Raw genomic sequence first — 20857 nt, 5'->3', positions numbered from 1 at the left:
AGATGCATCGAGATAGAACTCATGACATTCACAGTAGTGACATAAAATTATACAATTGTCTACTTTGGGATTTACAACTGAAAATAGGCTGATGTCATTTTCAAATGCTTGAATCTACAATATGTGAGATTTAATTTCGTAATTATTGTATTTTATGCATTAAATACAATATATATATATATATATATATATATATATATATATATATATATATATATATATATATATATATATATATACATACATAAATGCTGAAAGACTAGCCTGGAACTAAAGAGGAGATAGCACAAATGATTTTGCCAATTGACTTGTCCAAAATAAAGAAAAAGAGGAAGAAGAAGCCAACGGTCATGATTATTTACTGTACCTTGACACCACCTGTTGTGTGGAGTCTGAGTTGTGAAAGTCGAAATAAATGAGACAGGCAGTGGTGAGTGTGAAGCTAATGTAATAATTAATAACATTGTAAAGCTGCCTTGTTGAATTAATTTACTGGTATTATAGACTAATTGAGAATGGAAATACAGTATTCATAGAAAACAATCAAAAAAAGCCTTCCTGCCCGAGCTATAGTATATTAATCTACCTTAATAACAGAATTAAATACAATTCCTTTTTGTTTGTTACAGCCAAGAAATTGACAAGATTAAAAAAAAATGAAGGTAATAATAAACAGTAATACCATAAAAATGAATGATAAAATTATCAACCTTTGAGATGCTGCTTAAAATATATTTTAATGTGCAAGAATTATTGGAAAAATGCAACATACATGTTTTATGCATTTTAATAATATTTGAATATTTTTTAAATTATATGAGACATACAATTCAGAGACTAACTTGTGCCTCAACCTGTCAGGTCCGTTTAAGCAATGCATCATATCCGGGGTTAACAGAAATTGTGTTAAGAATAAAAGGATTGGTGAAAGGATTTCCGTAAAATCCTTCTGTTGCTGTAATCCAATCTAATCCACTTTTTGGGCAGTATAAAGCTGACACCTCCACCTCGGATAAATTGCAGAAGGGTCCAGCCCAGCTCAGATCAGAGTGAACTCTTGAGGAAGCTCCACAGAACAACAGACCAGTGAAGATGGGTTGGGAAGGAACAGGCGAGCCAAATGGCACAGAGGGGAACAACTTCTACATCCCCATGAACAACAGGACGGGGCTTGTGAGGAGTCCTTTTGAATATCCACAGTACTACCTGGGAGATCCCATTCTCTTCAAAATGCTTGCTGCCTACATGTTCTTCCTGATCTGCACCGGTTTCCCCATCAACTTCCTGACACTGGTGGTGACAGCCCAGAACAAGAAACTCAGGCAACCTCTCAACTTCATCCTGGTCAACCTGGCTGTGGCTGGACTCATCATGGTTTGCTTCGGCTTCACCATCACCTTCATCACTGCCATTAATGGCTACTTCGTTTTTGGACCGATGGGATGTGCCATTGAGGGATTCATGGCTACTCTTGGAGGTAAGATGGAGCAATTTTAATTGATTTTCTTCCAGTTGGACACAAATACAAAAGAAATACATTTGGGTCATAGGATATCAACAGGACTAAAATGCAAATCTGAACACCTTTGGAGGAAACAATCTTTTTTGTGTTGATTTACTTTCCCCACAATTCATTTATTTACTGATTTTCTGTCTCACAGGTCAAATTGCTCTCTGGTCGCTGGTCGTTCTGGCTGTTGAGAGATACATTGTGGTCTGCAAACCCATGGGAAGCTTCAAGTTCACTGGAAGCCATGCTGGAGCTGGTGTTGTCTTCACCTGGATCATGGCTCTGGCTTGTGCCGCTCCTCCACTGGGTGGCTGGTCCAGGTACTTTAACTCCCCAACATCCATGTCCACTTAACTGGAGACACACGTTGGGAATATAACTTTAGAATTGTGCTACATTGGCTTTCAGCTGCTAAAGGATCACATTTTAAAAGAATTTGAACATATGCGGAAATATTTTAGCACTAGGTAGAAGAAAGGAAGACAGTGAGGGTAAAAGCAACCCCCCAAAAAACAAAACAAAACAAAAAAACAAAACAGTCACTAAGATCGAAGAAAACAATAAGACAGATGACTGGGAAGTCACTTACTGGAAGAACCTGAGCATCAAAGCATCTTCTCAAAGAGGGTAAAGCTGAGGCAACATACAGCCAACATGCATCTATTTGAACTCTTGTTAAAATACAGGTTCAGAACTTTAGCTTATTTATTACAGCGAGACATAGTTATCAGACATACCTTAAAGTCTGACCGAGCTTGAAAAGAGAGTGTAGAACATTTTAGATTGGTTAAGAGGACAATGCAAACCTGCCATATCTGCCAAAGATCTCATCATTTCTGTTTCCTCCCACACAGGTACATTCCTGAGGGTCTGCAGTGCTCATGTGGACCTGACTACTACACTCTGGCTCCTGGCTTCAACAATGAGTCATACGTCATGTACATGTTTGTCTGCCACTTCTGCGTTCCAGTGTGCACCATCTTCTTCACCTATGGCAGCCTTGTGCTGACAGTGAAAGCTGTAAGTCTCTAAAGTGTAACCTGCTTCATCATAGCAACCTCAATGTTTTATGATGGCAGCACTTAATAGCGAATGATGATTTGCAATTCTGTGTCTTAGAGTTCTTTTTTCTTGACTCAAGCGTTGATGACAGAAAGTCTTAGTCATCACATTCCAAATCTTAGAACAAATTAATGATCATAAATGCTCTACTTGTTAACCTTGGATGACAATTTTACAACTTCCAGGCTGCAGCCCAGCAGCAGGAGTCCGAGTCCACCCAGAAGGCTGAGAGGGAAGTGACACGCATGTGCATCCTGATGGTCTTTGGCTTCCTGGTGGCTTGGACACCTTATGCCAGCTTTGCTGCTTGGATCTTCTTTAACAAGGGAGCTGCATTCTCTGCTACAGCCATGGCCGTCCCTGCCTTCTTCTCAAAGAGCTCAGCGCTGTTCAATCCTGTTATCTATGTACTGATGAACAAGCAGGTAAGTTTTTGTGCCATTCTGTTTCACAGCTTAATTTATCGTTCATTACGTAACATGAAGAGCTTTTAAGGGGTTACTCCCTGGGCTGCCAAAGTAATTTAGGTCCCTCATTTGCGTGTTTCATCAAGTCAATGAAAGGTCTTCTAAGTTATTGACAGATGCACTCACAATCAACGAGATTTGCAATCAGTTTACAAATGTGTTAAAAATGGCTGTACAGTATTAATTATTGAAATTCTAAATGTATTTCTTTAATATAGAGCTAATGGTGATAATTTCTTCACCTGGCAAAAATGTTTGTTTTTTCCTAATTGTTTTTGTCTTTCGTTTCTTAGTTCCGTAACTGCATGCTCTCAACTGTTGGAATGGGTGGCATGGTTGAAGATGAGACCTCAGTATCTACCAGCAAGACAGAAGTCTCTTCAGTCTCTTAAGAACCCCAACAACATCCTTCGTGATCTATTCCTGATTCTGGCTCTTTTGAAATGGAACTACCGATACTTTTGGTTGTGTCTCGATGAGCTTCCCTGCAACAAATGGACTTTCAGAGCTTCAGCAAACATCAGAAAATCTTCTTGTGAAACAAAATTATTCAGTTCTGTGAATCTGTGATGAAATGGACTCCAACATATATGAATGCAGCTGAATTGACTTGTAATGCTGGTGAGTGTGTGTATGGAAACGTGAGCAGGTGAAAGTCATCTGTGTGTATTGATGGCATTATGAGGTTTGCACATTTGTTGGCCTCTGTCATAATATTCTGTACATATTTTGTAAACAAGAAATAGGTATAAGTTATTAAATGCATGCATAAAAAGAACTAGCGCATTATGTTTCGTTCTTTCCCTTTTTATAGTGTTGTTTTATTATTATCATTATTATTAGCATTTCATCGATTTCTCTCACACTGACAATGATTTGCCCATAGAAACCATAATCTTATTTTTTTCTCTCTCTAAATAGCAACAAATTAGTGGCAGTTAATCTCTATTCCTACTGCAGAATGACAAAAGTCTGCGTTTCGAGGTATCAAGAGGGCTGTCCGATTTCAAGTGGCAATTAGTTAACAGAACACTGGAATGCTACAGAAAATGTATGATTGATCTTATTCATAATACTATTCACAACAGCTATAGGCATATAATGCCTATGGCAAATTCTAAAATGTACTGTATAGTGAAAAATATAGTTGTAACAATTAACGCTGTGCTGAATTGCACATTCACCCATAACATCAAATAGTGGAGGTTACAGCCCATTGATAAACTACGATGGGGATTGGCCAACAGATTTGTGGGTCAACAGGTGAGACTTCTCTTGATGCTAAGTACTTCTATCCATTATTGACTGTCAAAACACCATCTGTACCATCTGACATGAGATTCAAGCACTCATGTGCTCTGTGAGACACCATTTGCGTATATACAGCAGGTTTTGCATTGCAAATAGTCAGTTAAAACTTACAACAGTATCAGTGTCCCAACATATGAAGCCCATTGCAGAATTGTATTTACATCAGCCAGATACCTGTTGCTGTAAGAAACCTACAGTAGTTAATACATTGAATGCAACACTCCAAGAAGCCAGCAACACACATCCCAGTCCAGTGTGTTGTTTTAAAAGTTACTGATACCAACCAGGAGGAATGCTTACTGTTAGCAATTCACAGACTCAAAGAGCCCGCCTAAACAGAGGCCTGGCTGGGCAGACTGGGCAGACCAACTCTCTAACTGTCATAGAGAGTTAAGTAGTAGTCAACTTGCCAACTACTTAACTCTCCAAGACTCAGAACCTTCAGAGACAGACAATACTGTTTTAATTTACCTTGATTCTCAAACGTACTGCAGGACATTATTTTGTCATTGTCGCCTGCATTGCAGTATCTAAGGAGTGCAAAGGCACCACGTAGAGTAAGCACCTCAATTACTGGTAGATATCAGCAAAGGAAGCTTAAAGGTGAAAAGTTTAATTGGGCCTTTGCAGCCGTGCTGGCCCTCTCTCTCTCTCTGTGCCATGGATGTATTATAAGAACTGGATATCGGACAGACAATATGGAAGTGGGACGATTTTTTTGTTGTTATTCCAGTGGCCACCTGAGTACTGCAGCAAAAGAAAAATCCCATGGGCCCAAGAAGCATTTTCAACATAGACTGCAATACAAAAATAAATGCATTTAAAGCAGATGACAGGACAACTGTGACCTGACACTCCATTGTAGATTTTTCAGTTACGGTCTTTTAGTTGTTTAAAAATAAATTATAAAAAAAAAAAAAAATTATAAAGGCCAGAAAATCACCAGAAAAGAGTTTATTCCCAGTGTGTCGTCACGGCGTCGAACGAGCTGCTGTGTCTCAGCTCGTTCTGACTCCAACGTGTCTGTAAGTGACGTTCTCCAGACTCGTTCTGATTGGCCAAATAGATCACGTGAGTTACAGAGGCATGATGGGAAGTGACACTACTGCGCACGCTCTATGGGTGCATGCAATTAAATAAATTGTGTCCAGCCTCGCTCTCTAACCGGACTCTCTGAGTGTTCAATGCTAATTACAGCCCTAACTTTCTCCGCAATAATGTAGGTTAGCCTTATGATGACAAATTTAAACCATACTGACCCCTAAAAATGGGCACCCAGTTTAAGTTCGCTAACTCCTGTGCCGTGAATCGAATGGGCCTTCAGTGGGCTGATCTGCCACCTACAGGCACAATGAAGAGCGCATGTCGAAGAAAGCTGAGACTGAGAGACAAGGAACATGTACAGGAGAAACATGCCTTTGAACTGTAAGCCTATTGATAAAACAGTTTGCATTAACATGCCCGATGACCAAGTTATAACATTAAAGTGGTGTGCTCGAGATGTGTGAAATTAGTTCAATATGCCATCACATTTTTTTTATGCATGCATTTATTTACCTAGACTATATTCATATATATACAATGTTTACAATTCATGACCAACTCAAGCAAGTGACAAAAATAGAGTCTGACATTGTACATAGTTGCTCATTTTGAATATCAAGTATAAAATGCTCCCCACTGGTGCAAGAGGAAGAAAAGAAAACGTTTTCACCATTTCTTCCAAGGATGTTGGTGCAAAATGGATAAAACATAGATGACTCTACCTCTAACAGCAAAAGGGAGTCAAAGTGAGCATCCACATACGCGAGTTAATAAATCTTCCAATTATCTGAAGTGACTTTGAATTCAAATGACCAACACTCTCTAACATTCTTTTGGTGAAAGATGAGAAAATGTTGTACATGGATTTACTTCCTGGAGTTGATCACAGATGAGGACATTCACGCATCCCTGAACTTCACTCAGTCCATCTCAAGGATTATTCCAAACGAAAGAGGCTGTAAAAAGTAAAATGTCCACATGCAAGAAAATGTCTCCAAGCTTAAGACACTTCTCTCTTGGTGCACGTCGTCTATTCTTAGGAAACTGAGGAGACTTCTGTCTTGCTGGTAGACACTGAGGTCTCATCCTCCACCATGCCACCCATTCCAATGGTGCTGAGCATGCAGTTACGGAACTGGAGGAAAAGCAAATGCAGGTGATTTTAAACACTAAAAACAACAGTGACAGTCCACGTGATATGATTTTTACATCAACCAACCTGTTTGTTCATCAGCACATAGATGACTGGGTTGTACAGGGCTGAGCTCTTGGCAAAGAAGGCGCACAAAGCTGCTGTAAGTGGGTGGAAAGCTGCACCCTTGTTCAGGAAGATCCAGCCGGCAAATGAAGCATAAGGTGTCCAAGCTACCAGGAAACCCAGGACCATCAGGACGCACATGCGTGTCACTTCCTTCTCAGCCTTCTGGGTGGACTCTGACTCCTGCTGCTGGGCTGCAGCCTAGTGAGTTTGACCAAACAGAAGACAGTCAGTGCCCCAAATATTTGGAATGCATTCCAAAATTAAAGATGAACTGATAAGTGAGTGAGAAATGTGCACTTACAGCTTTGACAGTCAGCACAAGGCTTCCATAGGTGAAGAAAATGAGAAAGACGGGGATGAAGAAGTGGACCACAAACATGTAGATGACGTATGACTCGTTGTTGTAGCCGGGAGCCAGAGTGTAATAGTCAGGTCCGCAGGAACACTGCATGCCCTCAGGAAGGTACCTGTAGACAATTGAAAAAGGAAAAATTAACCTTTACTGCCTAAAAGGGAAATCTGACAACTTTACTGGCAATCAAAGTTTAGAGATTTTAGAGATTGTGTCATTTACCTGGACCAGCCAGCCAGTGGAGGAGCGGCACAAGCCATAGCCATGACCCAGGTGAAGATAACTCCAGCAGCAGCATGGGTTCCGGTGAACTTGAAGCTTCCCATGGGCTTGCAGACCACAATGTACCTCTCAATAGCCAGGACGACCAGCGACCAGAGAGAAACTTCACCTGTTCCAGGAAGAAAAAGACATTTGCCGTGAGTTAAGCGGTTATTCCAAACACTTGACGTTGAATCCAAATTTCCAGATAGAACTTGGCTTTTTCTTGCTCACCTCCAAGTGTGGCCATGAATCCCTCCACAGCGCAGGCAGTGGGTCCAAGAATGAAGTAACCGTTGACAGCCGAGGTAATGGTGATGGTGAATCCGAAAGAGCACATGATGAGTCCAGCCACAGCCAGGTTGACCAGGATGTAGTTGAGAGGTTGCCGCAGTTTCTTGTTCTGAGCCGTGACCAGCAATGTCAGGCCGTTGATGGGAGTCCCGGTGCAGATGAGGAAAAACATGTAGAAAGCCAGAAGCTTGTAGATCATGGGATCCACCATGTAATACTGTGTGTATTCAAAAGGACTCCTGACAATCCCAGTCCTGTTGGACATGGGAATGTAGAAGTTCTTGCCCTCAGTGCCATTAGGCTCAATTCCTCCATCCCAGACCATCTTTGCTGATCTTAGCTTCTCTACTCTTGCTCCGATGAAAGTTTTGCTTAGGACCTCAAGAGAGCCGGCAGACACAAGAGTGAGTGAGGCGGTGTGATTTTTATACCTGACCACTAACCTCACTGTCAAATAGCTAAAATTGGATTATGGGACACCAGGGTCATACAGATGATTAGGAGGGTCAGGAAGTAATCTTACAACCGGCTCGAGATTTCAGCATCAAAGCAATTTGCTCCAATTTCATTCTTGTGGATGTGACTGAATCGTGATTATACATATAGGTTATGAGATCAGCCAGGAGTTTTCTTTTTCTTTTTTTTTTCCTTTTTTTGTTTTTACTAAGACATTAAGAGCCTGGAACAATGAGAACTGTTCTGTTACACCATGATGCCTCGATTTTGGTTGACATGGGCTTTGTTTTTGGCTCCTGTTTTTTTTTTTCTGAATCCCTATGTTATTCATCTTAGTTTCAAACTACTTAACACACTTTACACAATGAGTTTTTATTTGCTCATTGGGCTTTTGCATAAAGGAACTGGACTATACAAAGTTCATTTGGGCATGCCACGCCATTTTTCCATTCAACTTCTTCAACAGAACCAGATATGTTGATTGGAAATAATAAAAGAACTAAAATAGTCCTAGTAATGACATAATACCTTTGCACTTTGCTTACATACAAGGCGTTGTTAGAGGCTACACCTTTCCTTATTGAGATGTCATGGACTGCATTGTAGAGCATCTGAGGCTAATGCCATTAACAAATTTCTCTTAGCCTGCACTGAACTTCAAATCTTTCCTCGGGTCGGGATACTTCAGGTTAATTCCATCAAGAAGTGGATTTTGCCACAAATCAATAAGCTACCGTCCGTCTGGTTGGCTAGGGGACAAAGTGAACTGGTACACGCAGCCCCCGTAATTTCTCTTGATCCATGCAGTCTTCATGTTTAATCTAATCTGCAAGACCTCCAACAACATACCTCAGAATCTTGTTTTCTAAAGGTTTCAGCGGTGGTCAAATTGACGATGTGTTGCATCAGTTCTTTTTTTTTTCTGTTTCAGGTTTTTTTTCCAACTAAGGATTCATCACTACGCATGAAGGTAAAGTCAAAAGAACGATGACGGATATTTTGTCTATTAACTCTAGGGCTCAGTTTTTCTTGTGCCATTGGGTTCATCTCTTAACTTGCGATTGATTTGCATTTTGTTAAGTTTAATTAGAGAATACGCAAAACAGTTAAATTTGAATTTGGTATGTGTGTATGTGTGTGTGTGTGTATCTGTGTGGTTGAAATGAATTAAAATATTAACAGTAAATCAAATAAAATAGGATGTTGAAGTGCACTGCAAATTGTACAAAAGACATACATTTTTCTTCATTTGACTTTACAGATTAGTTCTACCTTTTACCTTTTACCAGTTTGTCTAGTAAAATAACATTTTATAATGTTAAGATTTAGGAATGTTTAAGGCTCCACGTAGAACGAATGGTCTAACTTACTACAAATGTGTAAGTTTATGATTTGAACAACACGGAATAATCCAATGAAAAATGATGAATGCTTTTCACGCACAAGCTGCTTCAGAGCAATCATCTGCTTGAGTGTGTGATCCATACTCAAGCAAACCGATGAGCATGTTAATCTGTTACATGCCTTGATTTGTCACATTTAGTTTTCATTTCAATGTTAAATTTATACATGAGTTAATTCGGATTCCTGGTTGTTGTTTAGCTGTTATTTGATATTGGCACTTTGAGGTCTATAGCTAATTTATTATGGGATGATAAAAAAAAAATCCTTCTGCCATCATATCTTATCTTGCAAAATAAGACATAGTGACGATGAAAGAGGAGATAAAACTTAAAATAAGTGAGATAACATAAAACAAATTCAAATATTCCTACGAAGAAAAAAAAACTCTACAAAAGTATTAGATGAATACAAAAGGAACAAAAGGGAACCATTAACTTGTTTTTGTAATTTGCCTTTTAACCAATAGATGCTACTAACTTTCACAAGATAATACCACTAATATAATGATATAGTAACACATTAATGGTTTCTAACAGTAAACATTTCTGCTATAGATTTTATTTTAGACACCAACTAAATTATATTATAAACAGAACTAAATTATATTTTAGTTCTCTGTGGGATAAATGCAGTTTTTCTTTCAGACAGCCATGCTTCATTGCATGTGCATCAAAAAGGAAACAGGTACAAGTGAACAAATGTCTGTTTTTAAAGATGGACTGTCAGACACACACAGGACAGGAATGGATGAATGAAACTTGAAGACTTGTTGCAGCCTCAGTCAGATTGGAATGTCCGATGTTGATCATAGTGAAACTCTTACATTTAAAATTGATCAAAACTTAAAATACTGATTTTTTTTTTTAAATGTCATAATGGTCCTTCCTCTTGTTTTGATCTGTTGTTTTTGCTTTCATTGACTGGCAAATTTATTTTTTATTTATTTATTTTTGCAGGCGTTTAAAGTCAGTGAGAGTTCGTAATTCACCAGAAACGGTATGCCACAGGCAAGTCTACCCTGCTCACAGCACCATGTTGGTGCCTCAACAGCAGCAGTGTCTACTGGCTTAGGAGGGATTAGCGCCCGCATGATCCTGTTATCTGTCTACTTTCGAAGAAAAGCATTTGGCTGTTTCTTGGACACTTCTCAATATGGTATATGTCTTTAGACACATGCCCCCGCACTCGCACACACACACACACACACACACACACACACACATGTATATACAGCATACATCAGATTTTGATTGGTTGATTTTGAATGGTTTGTGGATCGACGTGATTCAGGCTGATTGTGACAGCAACAACAAATATTGGCATAGTTCTCAGGTCTGGTAGGAGGTCATTTGATCAGAATACTGGTGCTACTGCAGTTATTTACAGCGTGCATACAGTCCAATTTATGATTATAAGCAAACAGGATATGACATACATAGTTGTATTCAGTATGCATCAAATGCCGGCTGCATTTTGGGGGTTAAAGACCTGACTGAACTGATGACAATGTACTTCATTTCAAAATCAATTGTCAATAAAAATGTTTTGCCACAAATGGAGATAACTGGACGTGACAGTGGAAACTTGTTTGAACCGAATGAATTTACTTGATGAAATTCAATTGGACATGCAGACAAGGATGTGTAATTTAAAAGACCTCCACAAAAGCTTGGTGGCAAAGACAGCAGGTTCTTTGGCTTAAGCGACCTATGAGCCCTTTTCATTGAGCCACATAATTACTCAGCAAGCAGAGCCGTGTGTCCACTCCCAGAGGTCTCTTCAGTGTTAATAATTCAGTTAAATTTAGCACCATTTCACATGACTTCACTTAACTCATCCATTGCAATCAGACTATGCATTACAATTTGAACCCAATTTTCAGTTTGAAGCCCCAACTCTTAAATGTTAAAGAAATATTTTTTTCCTGAAAGTTGTACCACTGACTTCTTTCATTTTCTTGATTTTTAATTTGATGCCTTTGTCTTTTTCAGCACAATGCAGCAGCTGCACTGCTCTGAGCACACAGGGTGACTGAGGAGGTTGACTGAGGAGTATTGGCAGGCTCAGTGGCTGCCAGTCCCGTGTCTTATACAAGGATAACTACAAATCCATGTACTGTTTCTCACCCCGACTTTGTAAAGGATCTTATTTTATCTCGAACTTTGCCAAATGGTGATTGGAAATAAATGAAATATACTCTGCATTAGTCATTTGAGTGTCTGTTTACAATCGGCTTGTGTGTGTGTGTGTTTTTTGTTTTAGTTCATTTTTAGTTCCAATGTACAGCCTTGAATACATTTCAGTGCAATATTTTGGAAATATTTGGCAGACCATGTGTGTTAGTGGTGCTCTTTTGTTGTCTGTTCCCAATAAAAAACAATAAATGTGAGATTGAGCTCATATTAAAATCATTCATAAATTGTAATCTGTCTGGTGTTTGTTGAATTCTGAGTTACACATGCAGCTGCAGTGCAACTTGTGTACATCAAACTCAAACTTTACTTTACTTTGCTTTACTGTGGTTTGATCTTTTGGTCAAGTAAGTTTTATTAGTTTCATTTCCTGCCTCAAAAGGCTTCAGAACCTTCATTGCGACTGGGACTGGCTCACCTAAGACCCTTACGGGGCAAAAGCTGACTCCCTGTAAATGGATTACCAGACACCTCAGCTTGCGCACAAGAACGGTTATCTGTTTTCCCCCAATGAGGTCATCATTCAATTTGGTCTAAATCATTTAATGTTCTTAGTCACCTATTTCTTTTATTGGATGTCATGGGCTGCGCAAGCTGCTGAGAAAGGTCCTGAGTCAACACTTAGGGTTAGAGTGACCACTAAATATCTCAAGGTCTCGCATTTCACTTATTTCAGTTCCCCTAATATCATCCAAGTTAATAAATTAGTTCTTAGTTACCATTCATTCCAACATAATTAAAGTCACTGTTGTTCAGTTGGTTTATTGTAATTACTACAAGTGAATCCTCCCCCAAAATTTACTGATAACTGATGGAGTGCAGCAGATTATTAGAAAATGTGGTGGTCTCACACAATGAGGTGAAAATCTATTACATTTTGTGGCATTATTTCGAAAGGTGGTGCTACATATGGGTATTCACCTCACACACACACCTCCCACTGGTTAGTGAGGCTAACCCACATGTCTTTGTTGCCTTACAAATACTTAACTGGGTCTGTGTTAAAAAATCTTACAGGGAATCTTTCAAAAATATATATAAAAAAAGGGCTACTGTGGGATGAAAAAACACCAATCTCAAAGATGTGGATTCAGGTGTGGACAAAAATTCTCACTCATCACAAGATTATGGGAAAAGAGGTGCCCCAAACACAGAGAGGAGTCAGTATTTAAACGCTCTTTCAATTTAAATGCATTTGGGGCCTCATTGTCACACGGGAGGAAGGACTGCAGATTTGCAGCTCTGTTCCTTATCAAGTAAAACTATGCACTTTTCTGGTTGTTCAGTAACACAGGTAGGTCACATTTCACACTAACATGTACAAACCCGGATGTACACACCCCTGTAGCCTGTAGCCTTTCCATAAGCTGCGGAACCATTTACTGTGAAGCAATAATCACCTGGTAGAAGCTCCTTTTCACAAGCTACTACCTGCACCAGTGCAACAGTTACAACATAAACTCAGGGTCAAACACTGCTGAAGAAACAAATGCCAAATGCCTTTGATATAGGATCTACTCATTACTTAATTTAATGGTCAAGAAGCGTTATGTATGGGTAAATGTGTAATATTTCAAAATTTCTTTAAATAATATTGATTTTTGAAGGAAATCATGAAACAGAAGAGAGGAAAAATGTAGTTAAACATACACATCTGTAAATCTATTGCTCACTTTTATTAATTAAAATGAATTTGAAACAAATCAAGTGGTTTAAGCACCGGCCCCAAGGGCCGGTATTCAGACCATTTGTCTCAGATGCCAAATAGTAGTCTAACAATGATCATAACTCAAAAAAAAAAAAAAAAAAAAAAGGTCACATATTTAAAGGTAACAATCATTAGACCATTTACAGTCGATTGTCATAGCATACCAGTTACTCGTTAGGAATGCGAAAGAATTAAAAAAAAAATAGTTTTCTTTCTTTCTTTTTTAAGTGATTAAACTAGACAAGATGGACATTAATAAATCAATCAGTAAATAAAATAAAATCCGTCCTGTAGCCGCAATGCAATAGATCTCGTGTGTGGTGTTCTGCTGCCTCCTAAAGGCTGCTGTCGTTAATTGAAGCTTCACGATCTTGAGCTACTGTGCATCTGACAGTAGACGGCTTTAAATATGCACACTATATCCAGCATTAAAAATAATAATAATAATAATAATAATAATAATAATAATAATAATAATAATAATAATAATAATAATAATGCAAATATAGAGGAGAAACTGTAGAAAAATATAGAGGTTTGCTTTCTGCTCAGCACTCAAATTGGCGACTGGGAACGTGAACTGCAATCTGAAGCTGATCGAAAACCTCGAATTGGAAGCTCTTAGATGATTGGATAGGAAGGGGATGCCCCCTGCAGGTGTTCATGGGGAAGTACAATGCATGGCGCAAATGTGCTGTTCTGCTGAGAAGATGTTACACACTCGAAAACTAACATGTAAACATCAGATGGATTTAATTGCATGCAAATCACCCCTTCCACCCACTATTATATGCATCCATCTCACGATGTGCAGCCCCTTATTTCCTGCGGATGACCTGGCCCTAATTGTCATTCTGCGGCGCACACTGTAATTTGGTTCACAAAGCCTGCTGTGGACACCTGCATGCGCTTAGTGTTTCTCTCGGAGACGAGCGTTGCTTCTCTTTGTTCTAATCGACGGGAGGGACTGCACACAGAGGTCTTAATAACAAACTTGAGGATGCGCTGAATATACCTCCAGCCTTGGATCAGTGTGGAAGAGGGCACAGCCTCTGTTATCTAATATATAGAACCAGAAGATAAGATGGCAGAAATAAGAACTAAAACAAAAATATACATCTGGATGTGTACATGTAACTCGGAGCTTAAAAACTATGTGCAATGTCAAATGTAAACTCTTGTATAGTTAATTATTTAAACAAGTCAAGTCCGATAAAATACAAGACAACTTCCCATGTTTACCTGTGTACATATTTGTTAAAACCAGTGGAGCGGTTATACCTATGTAGATATCCACTGGAAAAGCGGTCTAATTTCTCCATATACATAGATTGAAAGCTCACTAGTCCCAGCCAATGGGCTACTCTAATACTGCATATCATATACTGCACTCTTATACTCCTGCCATTTATTTTCTCAGGCAAAAAAACTAATTATTTTGGGCACTGTTTGAAAGGTGTACTGTTAGAATTGCCCATCTCTCCTTCTGCATGGCTCAATAGTGATTTATTTTGAGCTGACGTACATACAATGCCACAGTAAAGAAGACTAGGAAATGTCCACTTGGCTAGCTTCCCTTGATGTAGCTAGCTTGGCTACATCAAGGTTAGCCAGCCAAGCTAGCTACAGCAAGGGTAGTGTCATCAAGTTTGACGACACTACTTTGATGTGTTGGAGTAAGCATGCTTTAATATGCTCTTTGGGCATTTTTTTAATGTTAATTGTCTTAGACAGGATGAATGGTGATCAATTTCGTCTGCTTTGTATCTAAGATTGTCTTTACAAATGTATAAATGCTTGTGTTGTTTGCACAAGTTCATAATTCTTAAACATTGCTGTTCTTTCAGAAGAGTTTAATGGCAAAAACAAAAATCACCCCAAAAATTTTCCAAAAGGTTTATGGCTACTGTAAAGCACTGACGATACCTCCATGGTAAAACGTCAGTGAAACCTGTCTTTAGTTCATTAACAGCAACAGATGCGTTCTATATCTAAAATTTAATATGGAGGTACAAGTGAAATAAAAACATTTTAATCATCAATCTTGAGCCCATAAACCCAAGCAAAAACTTTGAAGTGAATCACAAACCTTTTCTACCACACTCAACATCTACATTTTCAACTTAAATCGACTCATTATGCGTTCATGACATATTTTTTCTTTTTCACAGAAATGATAGAACGTGAATCCAAATAAACATTACATAATAATGCACAGCAAAAACGTACAAAAATGAATGGAGGGAACCTTTATAAACTTTCGAGTCACTATTTGATTTAAAAGTTTTATAACTTGAGAATATGAAAAAAAGAACTGAATAAAGAATTGCGGGAATACTTATATCAGGGTAGACGACAATTACCTTCTTTTTGTTATACTAAGAACTATGGGGTATGTTTTATATTCAGAAAAACATTATATTTGTGGCCATTTTCTAATATATATGTATATATATATATTCACACACATGTCAATCGATATGTCTCTGTTGACATATGTGATGCGTTAACAACACAGTAATATCAATGAACATTTGCACCTTCACTCAAATGTCTGGGATTTTTAAATTACACCAACACCTCAAAAAGGGTTGCAAAAGCCAGTCAGGGGTCACACACAGAAGTATAATTTGAAGATACAGCAAAGTAGAATGCACAGTTCATACACACAAATCACACTTTATTGACAATTATGATTGGCCCTTGAGACACCGACTGACTCTCTCTGTCAGGCACAACTGGCCTTCCAAGATACGTGTGTGGCAAACTTAGGCTGCCTTGGGACTCCTTGAAGCTGCTGCCTTGCCTGTAGAGCTGCTGAGCGAACCCTCCCTTGGACTGGTTCCAGCTGTCTGGTCTGCAGGCCTGCGGACCAAAACTCTCCTCTGGCAGGTCGAAGCTGCTTTCACTGTAGAGCCGCTGTCGCATATCGCCACCACGTTTCCCTGAGGAGCTCCTGGTTGGATACCTCTGACCCGTCTTGTACCAGCCTGTCTCCTTGAACACAAACCAGATGTTCCCAACCCAGAGCAAGGTGTTGATAAAACCAAACACCTGGAGGCAAGGAAGAGGACAGGAGTCAAGGCAAGAGTTTCTGCGACGCTCCCCAAAGCCACGCTGCTGGCAGATGAGTACCTACCACCGATGTATTGAGACGCGACCAGAAAGGCTCTTGGATAGCTGTGCATTTGTTCTCCGGAGCTCTGCATGCTGAGATTAGCAGGAGGACACGCGTTGGGTCCGTGGCCGCCTTGATGTCAGAAAGACCTTTGGCCCAGCAACAGCTGCTGACCAGCCACATGACAGAGAAGATGACGGTGATGAGAAAATCCTGCGAGAGAGGAACCATTAAGGGTGAATCACGCAACAAACGGCAACAGTGTCGCTGCTGTGTCGGTTGTGTTAAAGAAATTGTTGCATTTCTAACATCACTGACCAAAAGCGGGCCTCTGTTGTTCTTGAGGTACTTGTTCTGGTAGAAGACATAGACAACAGTTGCCAGCAGAGAGTAGAGAAAGGCAAAGATGCCCACTGTGAGGAAAAAACGAGAAGCAGAGGAAAAGTCCCCATCCAGAAACAGAACTTCGTCCCTTTTGGATTCGCACAAGGGAGCCCGGAAATGCACTTCTTGTAATCTGCAAGATAGAGAGAGGAATTTTAAAGAGCAGCCTTGTGAGAAAAGACTCGGGCTCGAGAAAGCAGTACTTCTGTTGGATGGCTGTTTAAAAGAGAGCGAGACTCGAACTCAAAAAATATTGACGCACCGCTGATAACTCCTTCAGGGACTCTCTCAGTCTGTATGATTTCTTTAGAAAGTGAGAACTTGCGCTGCAGGGATGAATCCAACGCTGCGTTCCTGTATAAATAAAGCAGCGGCAACAGCAGAAGCAGAAGCAGCGACTCTTCTTCTCTCAGCCACATGACTGGAGAGAGCAGTGCCTTGAACGGGGAACACTCTGTTCTCACACTGAATGCAGTGGCAGTTGAGGGAGACGTGGACTTGGGGAAATCGTATCACCAATTTTGATTATGGCAACAGTGATTTGTCAGTTTGTTCACCTATCATTTATGCAAAATACACCATTATAATTCATGAGGAGCTCATCCCTGAAGGAGTTGATGTGGAGGCTGCACTTGAGAATACATGATTTAGTTCACCAGATGATCATTTAATTTGCCAGATGCTGAAGAACTTATAATAGTGATAATAATGATGATGTAGTGATAAAAACCATGAGTAGAATATGTCGAATAATGGGCTTCTATGTTTCTATGGAAAACAGTTGAGAACAAAAGACTTTATTTGCACTTCAAATTTGGTGTGCAAGAGAAAATACACAACTTTTCCAATTGAATTATTGTGCAAAATGCACCCAAATCTGCAAACAAACCTCCTTTGATCATCTTCGTCTAACTCACAATTACTTCTGAGGACATCTCCTGTCTTGAAGCCTGTAATCATATAACATGAAGCTCCAGATTTCTCAAGATATATTTTTTTCACCGCAGTTTTACTTAAAATTGCCCGCAAAATGAAGGAACTATCAAAGGTTTTTTTTTCTTCAAAAGGTGCAATCTCAGTGTTGTGTAGCATTGTTGATTTTTTTTTCTTTTTTTTTTTCTTTTCGTGCCACTAACGCTAACAAAAAGTGACAAAGCAACATTTTCGTAGGGCCGCAAAAAACAGGATGTCACAAAAATTCTGGAAGTCTGATTGATTGCGGAGAAACATTTCAGCGGACGTGAAACCCACTGACTGGAGGGGCTCACGCCGGACTAACACAGTCACCAGTGACAAGTCGTTAATTAGGCGCTCGGCCGTCAGTGTCACTGGCCGGGAAGCGTGTTTGCCGGTGGTGGACAACTCTGCCGCGCTGAAACCATCATCACAGAGAGCTCCCTGCCACATTGACACGCCAATCACTGATCATGTGGCAGGAGATCAGATCAATTTCATAACGTCCATAGAAATACTTCAGTCTTGTCAAGCTCACTGTCTAAAAGTGGAAGCTTTTGTGAGTGTAAATAAAAGCAAAGGTGACAAACTGAGTCACAGTTTTCTCATCCTCAGAACATGGCACCCAGATATATGGTTCATAGTCCCAGATGGTCTCAGGAGTCTGTTTATGGTCGTCTGGAAGTCGCAGTCACACCACATTTGTGACCATCTGATGCCATATCAGAAACCATGCATTTAGTTTCTAACACAGCAAGGCGTTCGGAACAAATTGTGTTGGTCCAGACTTAAGCTCTGCTGTCAAGCCTTTGATCTTAAATTTGAGGACTTTTTCCTTTTTCAGCTGCTGTTATCTTTCTTCTCACTTATCTGAAATAAATTGTCTCAGATATGTTCAAAACTATGTACATATCTGAGTGCTCTGTAAGTTTAACTCTCATTTCTTATTTTCAACAAAATATTGTCTATACATTTATTTATATTGTTAATACTTTGTTTGTAACACATTGTTTTTTTCCCTGTCAGATTTAGAATAGCTCATATCTTTATATTCCAGTTCAATAACAGATTTGAATAAATACACAGTATCTTTGGTATATTCAAACTGAAATAAAAGATGATCATCTGCAAAAAACACTCCAAACAACAACTTTACCTGAACGGATAGCCAAACTCGATGTTCATGCTGCGGTTGCTCTGTCTCCTGTCTGCACAGTCCACTTTAACCTGGAGGTGACCATAGTATCCTCCACATGTTGCAAAAGCACAAATGGCAAAAATCTAAAACAAACAAAAAGGAAAAGGTCTGGATCATGATATTGAGAATTATAAACACATGAATAAATGATAGGAATGACACGCATGATTAGTAACTGACTTGAGATCAAAACGTGAATAATTCAAAGGTCGGAAGCGCTCCGACAGCGCTGCTGACTGTGTGCTGGGGGGAGGTCACAGCATCACACCCGCATTCATTTCAAAGCTGCTATTTTAAAGTCTATTTTATATCCTTTTTCATATTCTGGAGGATTAGACTTTTTTTTAAAATATAAAATACCCGCTAACAATTAATACACTTACATCAAAATCACATGAAGTTGAACATCTTGTAAGAAACTGAAGTCTGAAGGAATGTTAACAAATTCATGAGAATAATTAAATAAGTTACAAAAAGCAAGTAACTCACCGGTGCAAATATAACCATACACATTTAAAAATCACAGATCTTCACTCCAACTCCACAAGCGATCACAGTGTTTTTCATGAGGTTGAGAGACCACTGGTGTTGGCAGAGATGCGACTCCTTCCCAGCAGAGGGAGGAGAGAGTTGAGGAGTCCAGGGAGGAGTCTCACTTTTTGTCTTTTTCTGTTTTGCGACGATAACAAAAGCGCGGCAAATACATGAAAGCGACGTGTCGATTCTGAGAAGAAATAACACAGAATGAAAATAGCAAAGCACTCTGTAACATTTGTTTATTGTAACTCAAACTCTTGCTTGGTGATTGTTATATTTTGTGGGCATTAGATCAGCATCTTTAACATTTATATATAAAAAAATGTTTTAAGATAAAACGTGTGTTGAGCTAATTTATTATGAAAAGTAAGATAAAACTAACTATCAACAGACCAAAATGATTAACGAGATTTCGTCATTGAGGTCGAAAAAATTTGTGGTGATGGTTGCTGAGCCTGAGATATTGCTTTTTGGTCAACACGTTACCTAGAAGAAGAATTCGTATACACGCAACAATCTGGAGCCCCGAAGCTACTCTCTTTTGTTGTCTGTCACAACCTCAACAAGCAGAGAAGAAAAACAATCTATCATCTTTTCTATGAATTGCTGAGGTTGTGTGTGTGGATAAAGATGAAAAATAACAAAATCAATGGTGCGTTTGCTACATTGCTGCCTGTTCCAATGGGATATTATGGTATATTGTTATATCATAAATCAGTTTCCTCACCAAGGTTTCCCCTGCCAGTGAGGCTGCTTTCCGAAGGACTCTGCTGCCCTCTTTCGGTAGTTTATTGAAAAGATTTGTGAGTGAACGAATGCATTTTATGGCGCTGCACCTTTCTAAGTTGAATGAATAATGCAACACATTTTTACTGTAGCAATTTCAAACCATAAGCTCATAATTCTAATTATTTATGATTTCACAGACATTTAGCTAATCTATTAATACAATGTAACCACTGCTGGGCTTCTTGTGTTTGATGTGGCCTCTAAAAAGAACAAAGTGCCTGTTAAATAGAACTGATTGCAACCCAGAATTTATTTCTGAATCAGAGGGAAATGAGTAGGAAGCACGTTGAATTAGTCCACCTCTAAATGAAAATGTTAAAAACCACGTGCTTAAACAATCATTTGAAGAGTGTCGTACTGATTCGTTGCGTCAGTTTTTGCAATAGAAAAAAGCTTGCTTCAAGAAAATGTAAGTCTGATGTCAACAGCACTAACCATTTCTGGCGAAGTGGTTAGTGCTGCTTCCTCACAGCAAACTCCACACCTTTCTGTGTGGAGTTTGCATGTCCTCCCTGTGTCTGTATGGGTTTTCTCCTGGTTCTCCGACCTCCTCCC

General features: G+C 39.3%; 3 protein-coding genes across 3 annotated transcripts; 1 reads left to right on the top strand and 2 right to left on the bottom strand.

The window, feature by feature from the left end:
• Positions 1–1040: 1040 nt before the first annotated feature.
• On the top strand, positions 1041–3817 carry LOC142895933 (green-sensitive opsin-like). The gene is made up of 5 exons (XM_076037302.1): positions 1041–1477; positions 1662–1830; positions 2365–2530; positions 2758–2997; positions 3333–3817. Exons 1-5 carry the CDS (start codon positions 1093–1095, stop codon positions 3429–3431), a joined length of 1059 nt encoding a protein of 352 aa, XP_075893417.1. The 5' UTR covers positions 1041–1092; the 3' UTR covers positions 3432–3817.
• A 2056-nt stretch (positions 3818–5873) lies between these two features.
• Positions 5874–7954, bottom strand: LOC142895932 (green-sensitive opsin-like). The gene is made up of 5 exons (XM_076037300.1): positions 7503–7954; positions 7230–7398; positions 6957–7122; positions 6614–6853; positions 5874–6529 (listed from the first exon to the last, which is right to left on the bottom strand). The coding sequence occupies exons 1-5, from the start codon at positions 7885–7887 to the stop codon at positions 6431–6433; spliced, it is 1059 nt and encodes a 352-aa protein (XP_075893415.1). The 5' UTR covers positions 7888–7954; the 3' UTR covers positions 5874–6430.
• A 7217-nt stretch (positions 7955–15171) lies between these two features.
• synprb (synaptoporin b) lies at positions 15172–19712 on the bottom strand. The gene is made up of 5 exons (XM_076037110.1): positions 19466–19712; positions 18935–19059; positions 16759–16957; positions 16462–16653; positions 15172–16376 (listed from the first exon to the last, which is right to left on the bottom strand). Exons 1-5 carry the CDS (start codon positions 19487–19489, stop codon positions 15996–15998), a joined length of 921 nt encoding a protein of 306 aa, XP_075893225.1. The 5' UTR covers positions 19490–19712; the 3' UTR covers positions 15172–15995.
• Positions 19713–20857: the final 1145 nt, after the last annotated feature.

This window comes from Nelusetta ayraudi, unplaced genomic scaffold (assembly GCF_046127955.1).
Source record: "Nelusetta ayraudi isolate G7.1 ecotype Tasmania unplaced genomic scaffold, CSIRO-AGI_Nayr_v1 ptg000050l, whole genome shotgun sequence".
In the NCBI taxonomy this organism is placed as follows: domain Eukaryota; kingdom Metazoa; phylum Chordata; class Actinopteri; order Tetraodontiformes; family Monacanthidae; genus Nelusetta; species Nelusetta ayraudi.
This window is presented reverse-complemented; position numbering and strand designations above follow the sequence as displayed.

Bases quoted from the DNA above. Each gene is read 5' to 3' on its own strand.
- LOC142895933 (XM_076037302.1), top strand. From the start codon at position 1,093: ATGGGTTGGGAAGGAACAGGCGAGCCAAATGGCACAGAGGGGAACAAC. The intron at 1,831-2,364 runs GTACTTTAACTC...CCTCCCACACAG, and splicing joins CCACTGGGTGGCTGGTCCAG to GTACATTCCTGAGGGTCTGC. The intron at 2,531-2,757 runs GTAAGTCTCTAA...TACAACTTCCAG, and splicing joins TTGTGCTGACAGTGAAAGCT to GCTGCAGCCCAGCAGCAGGA.
- LOC142895932 (XM_076037300.1), bottom strand. From the start codon at position 7,887: ATGGTCTGGGATGGAGGAATTGAGCCTAATGGCACTGAGGGCAAGAAC. The intron at 7,399-7,502 runs GTGAGCAAGAAA...TTCCTGGAACAG, and splicing joins ATTCATGGCCACACTTGGAG to GTGAAGTTTCTCTCTGGTCG. The intron at 7,123-7,229 runs GTAAATGACACA...AATTGTCTACAG, and splicing joins CCACTGGCTGGCTGGTCCAG to GTACCTTCCTGAGGGCATGC.
- synprb (XM_076037110.1), bottom strand. From the start codon at position 19,489: ATGTGTATGGTTATATTTGCACCG. The intron at 16,958-18,934 runs GTAAAGTTGTTG...TCTATCTTGCAG, and splicing joins GAGTTTGGCTATCCGTTCAG to ATTACAAGAAGTGCATTTCC. The intron at 16,377-16,461 runs GTAGGTACTCAT...CCTTGCCTCCAG, and splicing joins CGCGTCTCAATACATCGGTG to GTGTTTGGTTTTATCAACAC.